Source organism: Myotis myotis, unplaced genomic scaffold (genome assembly GCF_014108235.1).
Source record: "Myotis myotis isolate mMyoMyo1 unplaced genomic scaffold, mMyoMyo1.p scaffold_m19_p_12, whole genome shotgun sequence".
NCBI lineage: Eukaryota > Metazoa > Chordata > Mammalia > Chiroptera > Vespertilionidae > Myotis > Myotis myotis.
In genome coordinates, this window is record NW_023416316.1 from 70,509,723 (window position 1) to 70,518,979 (window position 9,257).

General features: G+C 45.7%; 1 protein-coding gene across 2 annotated transcripts; it reads left to right on the plus strand.

Annotated features, from left to right (window-relative positions):
- Positions 1–3,723: 3,723 nt before the first annotated feature.
- LOC118667617 (cathepsin L1) lies at positions 3,724–8,554 on the plus strand. Of its 2 annotated transcripts, XM_036331328.1 has the most exons (9): positions 3,811–3,879; positions 4,724–4,850; positions 4,940–5,076; positions 5,371–5,493; positions 5,599–5,745; positions 5,926–6,150; positions 6,559–6,724; positions 7,360–7,477; positions 8,233–8,554. In XM_036331328.1, exons 3-9 carry the CDS (start codon positions 4,951–4,953, stop codon positions 8,330–8,332), a joined length of 1,005 nt encoding a protein of 334 aa, XP_036187221.1. In that variant the 5' UTR covers positions 3,811–3,879; positions 4,724–4,850; positions 4,940–4,950; the 3' UTR covers positions 8,333–8,554. The 2 variants fall into 2 exon arrangements, with proteins under 2 accessions (XP_036187220.1, XP_036187221.1); XM_036331327.1 differs by lacking the exon at positions 4,724–4,850 and having other exon boundaries at positions 3,724–3,879.
- Positions 8,555–9,257: the final 703 nt, after the last annotated feature.

Here is a 9,257-nt window from a genome sequence, read left to right on the forward strand (position 1 = left end):
GGGATGATGTGGCCACACATCACAGAGTGCCTGGAGCCACCAGGAGCATAGGAGAAGAGAACTGGCTCTCCCCTAGAGCCACCAGACCAGGAGTGGGCAAACTTTTTGACTCGAGGGCCACAATGGGTTCTTAAACTGGACCGGAGGGCCGGAACAAAAGCATGGATGGAGTGTTTGTGTGAACTAATATAAATTCAAAGTAAACATCATTACATAAAAGGGTACGGTCTTTTTTTTTTTAGTTTTATTCATTTCAAACAGGCCGGATCCAGCCCGCGGGCCATAGTTTGCCCACGGCTGCGCCAGACAGTGCAACACCTGTTTTTCAGCCCAGGTGATGCTTATTTTGGACTTCCAACCTCCATAGCTGTGAGAGAATAAATTCCTGTCATTTGAAGCCATCGAGTTTATTGGGATTTGTCACAGCGACCATAGGAAACTAATATACCTTATTTCATGAGGTCTTCTTCAGATTGGAGGAAAAGATCCTCTGGCATCCAAAGAAGAGCGTGGATTATAGTTTTAGGAGTGGGGAGAAATCCCTCTAGGTCAGTGCCTTGGTTATCTACTGCACCAAGAGGCTTTGTCATATCCCATCTATATATATAAAAGGCTTCTATATATATAAAAGGCTAAGCGACCGGCCAACTGGCCGGTAGCTATGATGCGCACTGACCACCAGGGGGCAGACGCTCAACGCAGAAGCTGCTGAGCTACAGTGACTGCAGAGTGCCCTCTCACACTCTGGGACCCCTTGGGGGTTGTCAGGCTGCTGGTTTCGGCCCAACCCCCTGCAGGCCAGGCTGAGGGACCCCATTGGTGCATGAATCCGTGCACTGGGCCTCTAGTTTAAATATATTGGTCATGGCTATACTCATTTACTGTAAAAACAAGATTAGTTGAGTTAATATCAGATTTTAAAATGGAAAGGCTAAACTTTAAAAAAGCCATTGGTAAAGTTACATGTATGATATGTCTGAGTAAATGCATGAACTACAAGAGAGGACAAAGAGTTTAATTAATTCTTGTTGAGTGATTTACTTAACGAATTGGCTGACTGTTTAACCCTATAGAAAAAAAGCAAGGTTACAGTAGTTCAGAAAAGTAAGTTATTTTATAAATGACTTCATATGAACATCTAATCATAACAGGCTCTTTTCCATAAAAATATAAATGGTAATAGGTAATAAGCCACTTTACAAGTGGACAGTTTCCTGGATAATATTTTTAATATATCTACTTCAGAGAGGAAGGAAGACGGAGAGATAGAAACATCAATGATGAGAGAGAATCATTAATCGGCTGCCTCCTGCATGCCCCCTACTGGGGAGCAAGCCCACAACCATATGCCCTTGACTGGAAATGAACCTGGGACTCTTCAGTCCACAGGCTGGCGCTCTATCCACTGAGCCAAACCAGCTAGGGCTCTGGATAATGTCTTTTAAGAGTAAGTTTGGCTTAGTGAATTTCAACAAATTGAAAGGGGAGGTTATAATGGGGAAGGTTTTAAGTAGCCTCATGGTCTTGAATACCACCACACTAGATTTGTTCATTCCCCTATGGTTAAAAACTTCCAGAGAAGAAGTAAAGAGTCATATCCTGTTTTCCTAGTGAGTAAAAGTAATCTATTCAGATGCACACAAGAAGATACTTTCACAGACACTGCATTTTAAATGGGAATCGGGAAGTTCTGCCAACTGCATTTTATCAAAGGCAGGGCTCAGGTTTGGTTGCTTGACTAAAACGTGACCATTTTAATAATTAGCACTCATCAAAGTTATGTGGCCATGGGAATAGAAGAAGAAAAGGAACACGATAGTTAGTAACAACCCGTTTCTGTCATGCACTACTTAGCAGATTACGTATAAATCGATGTCATGAGTTGGAGTAGTACCTTCCACTCTCTTGCCTTAATGACTTTCTCCTGTATTTCTCCTGATTTAGGTATTTCTTGGTTTGACTTTAGGTTCTGAGCATATTTGCAATAAAGAGAGTCCATTTTTTGTTTCATTGTGTTTGTATCACCTCCCAAGAAACAAAGGGGATGCCATTCTTTGGAGCGGCACCTGCCACACAGCCTACGGTGAGGCCATTGCCTAAGGTGCAGGCGTTCATGCAGTAGCAGGTTTTTCCACCCTGTGCAATCTTATGGGGCTGTGACCCAAGGGAACTGTAAAGCCCACGTGATAGAATAACTTGGATTTCTTGGATGGACTGAGTAAACAAAAGAACAGTGCTAGGTTCTATATGACTATCGTACTCTGACCTATAAAAGAAAACTCTGTAGAATCCACCTCAAAACAGTCAGAGCCTCCTGAATGGCTACCAATTTCTTTTGCCTCCACTTCCGACCTAGGACAAAGCAGAGAAATCCAAATATTCTCCCCAAACCAATCACAGAAAATGCCCCATGCCTAGTCGTTCCTCCTACATCTTCCCCAAGACACCAGCCTTTAATCAGGGCTTAGGGAAGCTTCCTTGTTTTTTCATTATAAAGCTCCTCCTCACCCCCAACTGTCTTTGAACTGTCTCCCTTGTTTTCATGTGGGTGGTCTTCCACTTGTGTTGACTCCCTTGATTAATTTTTTAAAAAAGAAAAAAAAAAAAACTCCAGCCATATGCAAAACATTGTGCTTTGTAACCACTTCAGAACTTTCATTCCTAGTGGTGTTTGAGAGGAAAGAGATTCTAATTCAAAGGACATAAGTGAAATTTTTAATAAATTGGTTTTCAAAGTATTTATTTGTGCTTCTGCAGGCTCTCAATTGAATTTTAACTAAGAATTTACAAGTTGGCATGCACTATGACTCCAGATAATAATAAAGATATGCCTAGAAAAGAGTTTAGGGAGGGGACGAGGGAGGTTTATTCTAAAATATATTTTCTACAATGAATATGTTTCTTAAATAATTTTAAAAAGAAACTTTTGAAAACATTTCTGAATTAATATCTTTAAATATATACGTGAAAGTACATTTCTTAAAGCCAAGAGAAGCACTTTGGATGCTAAGGAAGACAATGATCCATCCATAATTCCAAGAGCAGGAAAGTAAAAGCAGTCTCCGCCCTTCTCCACTGCTGTTCTCCTGATTAAGCCAAATTCTTTTGCTAATAACTCCTTCCCGTGGGTTTTCAGAAAGGCTTGAGAGGGAGGAAGGATCCCTGCCTGGGGAAGACAAGAAAGGAGAAGAACAAAATGCCAGCCTTCCCTGGAGACGCTCCCAGTCTGTCCCCTTTCCTCCGAAGATCTGGGCCTGACCATCGTGTCTGCGTTTTGCGCATGGTCATTCCGCTCGATTCCTCCCGAACCCAGCTGCGCCCAACAGTGAGCACATCTGTCTCGGGCTCTTCCTCCCAGCAGCCCGCCCCGCGGTTTGCTGCGGGACAAGCAGGAACCGCTAGACCAGATGTTACTGTCTCCGCGCCCCGAGATTTTAACCAGGACTAGGACCCGAGCGCACTCGGGGTACCCTGACATCCACTGGGGCTCGCTGTACGCTCTCCCTGAACCACCCGCCAAGCGCATGAATTCCGGGTAGTTGGTTGGTCCGGGTCCTACGAAGGTGGGGGACCCTCCTCAGAGTTGTCCTTGGGCCCCCGCTCGCCTCCCCCGGGTCCAGGGAGGTAGGTCCGACCGAAGCCAAAGGAGTTGAGACCGCGCCGTGTCACGCGCCGGGGGTTTCAACCCCAGGGGCCCCGCCCCCAGCCGGCTCAGCCAATCGCGGCGCGGACAGGCGTTGGGGGCGGGGCTGCCGGGCCGAAAGCCCGGGGCCTTAAAAGGCTGAGTCAGGGGCGATTGGGCCAGAACCACGGGTCTGTCGACCTTCGAGGAGTTTATTGCGCCCGTGGAGTGCGGCCTCCCAGCTGTGGCCGCCGCAGGTCAGTCCGTGGCCGCGGCGCGTCGCGGGCAGGGGGTCGGGGAGGGGCCCATCCAGGGACTCGGACGGGAGGATGGGAGCCCGAGCGCCGGCCGGCCCGCGCCGGGGAGGCTGCGGCGCCGCACGAGCCCCGCTGCTCACCTGCGGCCTCGAGGCCGGCACGGCAGACGGAGGGCTCGGGGAGCCCGGGGCGGCGCGGAGACCGCCGGGCGCTGGGCCTGTGCAGGAGCCGCCAGCCTCGGGGCGGTGGCGGCCACAGGTCCGGCGGGGCCCGGCGCCCAGCGCTGCGTCAACAACCTCCGGACGCGGGCGTCTGCGCGGGGCGGGGCGGCATTCCCGCGGCGCGGCCCCGCCGGCTGCGTTGGCGTCACGGGGCCCGGCCAGTGTCCGAGCACCTGGAGGGAGAGCTGGGCCGGTGCAGACAGTGCCATCGGGGCTCTGTGCTCGGCGCTCCTCCGAGCCACGTGATCGTGTAGCGGGTTTGCGGGAGGGACTGAGGGTGTGGGCTGGGTGCCCCGCGGCCCATGTGTTCCCGGGGAGGCCGGTCAGAAAGGTTTCAAATTCCAGAAGCAGAGGCTCGAAGGCATATCGCACCCCTGCGGTGCCGTAGTCAAGCAGATAGGTGTAAGGTGGAAACCTAACTCCTGGGGATCCCTGCGCTTACTTGGGGGCAGAGTCCTGATAAATAATGTCCGGGGTCACGCTGGTACCTGGAGTAAATAACCTGGGCCGACAGTTTCTTTCTCGTGCTTTAAGATTCAGACCCATAAGGTGCCCTGAGGCCCTTAATCAAAACCTAAATGATCATTGCGCTATTACAACGAAGTCTGTTTCAATTCCTGCAGCACTGGTCAGCCTGTTTTTCATTTTGATGGCTGAATCATATACCGCCCCTATTTGGTAAGCCCTTGGCCTGTTTTTCTCCACCCACATCCGTAGCCTTCAGCAGACCTTCCATAAATATCAGGGAAGGTAATTTAAATGTTTTTATCCCACAGTAAGATGGCTTTGCAGAAGGATTGGTCTAATCAGATCACTCATTTTTCCCCCCCTCTTCCTAGGATTTTGAAACATGAATCCTTCACTCCTCCTGACCGCCCTTTGCTTGGGAATAGCCTCAGCTACTCCAAAACTTGATCCCAGATTGGACGCACAGTGGTACGAGTGGAAGGCAACACACAGGAGACTATATGGCGTGGTGGGTAACATCGGAAACTGCCCAGAGGGACCCACAGAGAAGGGCCCTTGAGGTCAGGCGTTTACAGCCAGAGAGTGGCTTCCTGAGGTCAGCCACCCCAGGGCAGTAATTTAATGGCAGCCATTAATGAGCACCCTATGGGTGTACATCCCTGTGATGGCCCTTGGAGAACAGCACCCAGTAGTATAAAGCCTTCCCTGGCTGTGGTTTCTCTTCCTCTCTGCAAATCCCCGTGGTGAGGGTAGGTTGGGTTTTTTCAGTAGAAACGACAGCGTGGTGCATGCTTGCCTCTAGAATGAAGAAGGATGGAGGAGAGCGGTGTGGGAGAAGAATATGAAAATGATCGAACTGCACAATCGGGAATACAGCCTAACGAAGCAGGGCTTCACCATGGCGATGAATGCCTTTGGCGACATGGTGAGTGTGGCCTGGGAGGCTGCGCTTTTTGTACTTCCTCTCCTCAGTGCTTTTTAGCAAAACAAGCTCTTGCTTTTTCAACAGTTTACTTACTTTTCCTTGTAGACCAATGAAGAATTCAGGCAGGTGATGAATGGCTTTCAGAACCAGAAGCAACGGAATGGGAAGGCATTCCGAGAGCCTCTCTTTGCTCAGATCCCCTCATCTGTGGATTGGAGAGACAAAGGCTATGTAACTCCTGTGAAGAACCAGGTATGACCGGGTTCCGATCTTTTAACTCAGGAAAGCCAAAAAGGAACGGCATCCCTGCTCGGGTCCACTGGAATGACATGCTTTTTTGCTGGGGTGTTTTTACAGAGCATTCAAGTATATGGGCTGTTGTCAATCTTTGTATTTGTCTTATAAACTGATGGTTGTTTTTTTTATTTTCAGGGTCAGTGTGGTTCTTGTTGGGCTTTTAGTGCAACTGGTTCCCTTGAAGGACAGATGTTCCGGAAAACTGGCAAACTCGTCTCGCTGAGTGAGCAGAACCTGGTGGACTGCTCTCGCGCTCAGGGCAATGAGGGCTGCAATGGTGGCCTAATGGATAATGCCTTCCAGTACATCAAGGACAACAAAGGCCTGGACACAGAGGAATCCTATCCATATCTCGCAAGGGTAAATGGAGCTCCTTATCTTGTTATTCCAGCTCTGCTATTGAAAGTTGAGCATTTTCAGAGATAACAGACACCTTAGTCAGCATTCACATTTTAGATGCAAACTGTCAGAACTGTCACTATAAATTATCAAATTTTGCACAGATCTCTAATGAGGTGGCTAACTGTAGCCGTTCTTGCTTCTATGTAACATGGAGAATATATGCACTATTCTGCATATAATGCAGATTTCTCCACAGTGAAAATTTTTTTTAAGGCAACCAATAGCATTTTGCTTCCTGGGTTGCTGTAAAACAAAGTTGACTTAGAAATAATTAAGGTGCAAACTGCTGAGTCTGGGGTCTTAGAACTGATGCTCCCCAGGAGGTGGGTGGTACTCATAAGGTTCCTTCCCATTTACCTTTAAAAGGAATCAAACACCTGCAACTATAGACCTGAGTATTCTGCTGCCAACGACACTGGCTTTGTGGATATCCCTCAGCGTGAGAAGGCCCTTCTGAAGGCAGTGGCGACTGTGGGGCCCATCTCTGTTGCTATAGATGCAGGCCATTCATCATTCCAGTTCTATAATGCAGGTAGGTGTTTGTATTACAGAAATTCGGGTAGGCAAAATTGGAAAACACCATCATGACTTTTTGGTATGGAGTTCTGCTTTCCAGGACTGTAGAATTTTGAGTATGTACATTTAACATAATGATGTTTCCACTTTAAATATTTTCCCATGATGACAAACTGTTCATAAATATCTTTAAGTGGCTATGTAATTAGTTCTATAGATGTAACCTAAACTTGCATGACTATCCTCCAATTAATTGTTGGACCTTTATTCCAAAAATTTCTTATTATTGTAATTAGAACTATAAAGAGCCCTTTGGCTCAAGGGTTCTTTATAGAACCTTTAGATGGCTTTCTAGGAGTAGGAAGGATTATGCTAATTAATATTAGTTAAATGAGTGCCTAAATCATATTAGTCTTGATAACTAGATCATATTGGAATTTTTTTTGTTGTTAGAAAATATATTGGATTTAGTTAAATTTTGTTGATTTCTAGTGAGTTGAGTTTGACTTTTTATCAGCCATTACTATTTTTTGGCAAATGAATGTAAGCCTCATTTGGAATTTATGACATAATACTGAATTTTGAGAGGGTGGATTCCTGCCACCTGTCACTTGGAGCTTCACATCCCCACATTGAATTTTACTCTCGTAGGCATCTATTATGAACCAAACTGCAGCAGCAAAGACCTGGATCACGGTGTTCTGGTGGTTGGCTATGGCTCTGAAGGAGGAGAATCAAAGAACAATAAATTTTGGATTGTCAAGAACAGGTATAAAACCCCAAATGTTATATTTGAAATTGAAAAGGGAATGCTTGTTTGGAACCAGTATTTGGTTTCAGGTCCAAAAATGCTCAGTTTTGGAATTCCAGAAGTCTTTCTTATACTTAACAGTCACAGAATTTCTGGTGTTTGATTTTAAGATTCTGTAGAACCTTGTTAGTGTCATTATTATGTATTTGTAGCATTGCATTTGTAATTCTGAAAATTTTCTTAAGAACACATCTGGCCCCAAGGGTTTCCGGTAAAGGACTTCTTAGTTGCAGGGGTGAGAGCTGATTTCCTTTTTCTGTCTCCGATTTGTCAGCAAGGTTTAGTGAGCAGAAACATCGGCCTCTGCTGATTCTTTAGGTCTAAAAATTGTCCCAGAGTCCAGTGGCCTGCTGGCATCCTTCCTGTTGTCATTCATTTGATGTCCTGCCATTGTATCCTGCTTCCCATCTCAGGCAGAGGAGGTTATCAGGAGCAATTTTCACAGCCCAAGTTCTTTAACTGAGATGATGTGTAAGACAGCTGTGGAAATAGACTGTTACATTGGACTCCCAGTTCCGCCTCAATGTCATAGCTTAGTAAGTTAAAATAAGGACCCTGGGGGAATTAATAGGCTTATTATAAGTATATGTAATAGCCCTCAGAAGAGTGTCTGATACATGGTAAGCAGTATTTTAAGTATTAGCTAGCATTATTAATGAAGCTAATATGTACTTGATTCTTTGAATAAAATGCAAAACATGCTCTTCTTTCAGCTGGGGTTCAGGATGGGGCATGAATGGCTACGTAAAAATGGCCAGAGACCAGAGCAACCACTGTGGGATCGCCACGGCAGCCAGCTACCCTACTGTGTGAGCTGATGGAGTGGTAATGGAAGCCTTGAGGACGGCACATCCAGAGGGATTTTATCTTTAAACTGATCAGACCTTTATTGTGTAAGATGAGAAACTTGAATCATTAAGGATCCAAGTTGTGATGTGAATTCTGTGACATTTTTATAAGGGTAAAATGTTACCAGTACTTTAATTACTGTTATAAATAGCTTTATAATATTGAAGATTCATTGCTGAATTCTAAGACATTTGAATTTTCATTTTTTAAAAGGATATATAAAACTTCACCTTTTAAAATAAATTTTAATTCAATATGTAGAAGTGGAACTTCTTTCTGTTTTTTAACGCGTGAACTTTTTGCATAGTCGGGGAATATAATTGGGCTCTAAAGACATAGTAAATGTGCCAGTGTACAGGAGAAAGATACTGGGTAGCCCTCTGGGTCTTCTGGTTATAAACATGTAGATTTCATGTCAGCTGTCCTTTGGCTGTGTTGACCTAACTCTTGAATCTAGCAAAATGTGATAAACAATCTGGAAGGACAAAGGTAAACTTGTTTTAATAAAGAAAAACAGTTTACTTTTTAGAAAAATGAATGGACACAGAGTCGTAGGTTTTAGATACTAGGAGAGGGCCTCCGCTTCTTGCACTCCACATAGTGGTAACTAGGAGGATAGGTGATGAGAGTCTCGGAGCCAGTTACTGAAGCATCCCCCTGAATCACGGGAAGACCATGGGACTACTTGGCAGTTGAGTGAGGACCAGACGCCAGGATTGCCAGGTCTCTGGTGGCATTCCACATAACTCTGCTAGGAAAAGCCTCATATGTTACCAGTGTTAGCAAAAGTAAGTTTAGTGGTTGTGATGAACAGATCTTCAAGTTCTCAGGAAATGAGGCTGGGCTGCAAAATAGTCCTGACTTTGGAAGATGGGTGAGAGATCACTAG

What these genes read in the sequence shown, in the direction of transcription:
- LOC118667617 (XM_036331327.1), top strand. Translation starts at nt 4,951, where the DNA reads ATGAATCCTTCACTCCTCCTGACCGCCCTTTGCTTGGGAATAGCCTCA. An exon ending in ACAGGAGACTATATGGCGTG is followed by an intron (nt 5,077 to 5,370) that starts GTGGGTAACATC and finishes GCTTGCCTCTAG; the next exon opens with AATGAAGAAGGATGGAGGAG. An exon ending in TGAATGCCTTTGGCGACATG is followed by an intron (nt 5,494 to 5,598) that starts GTGAGTGTGGCC and finishes TTTTCCTTGTAG; the next exon opens with ACCAATGAAGAATTCAGGCA.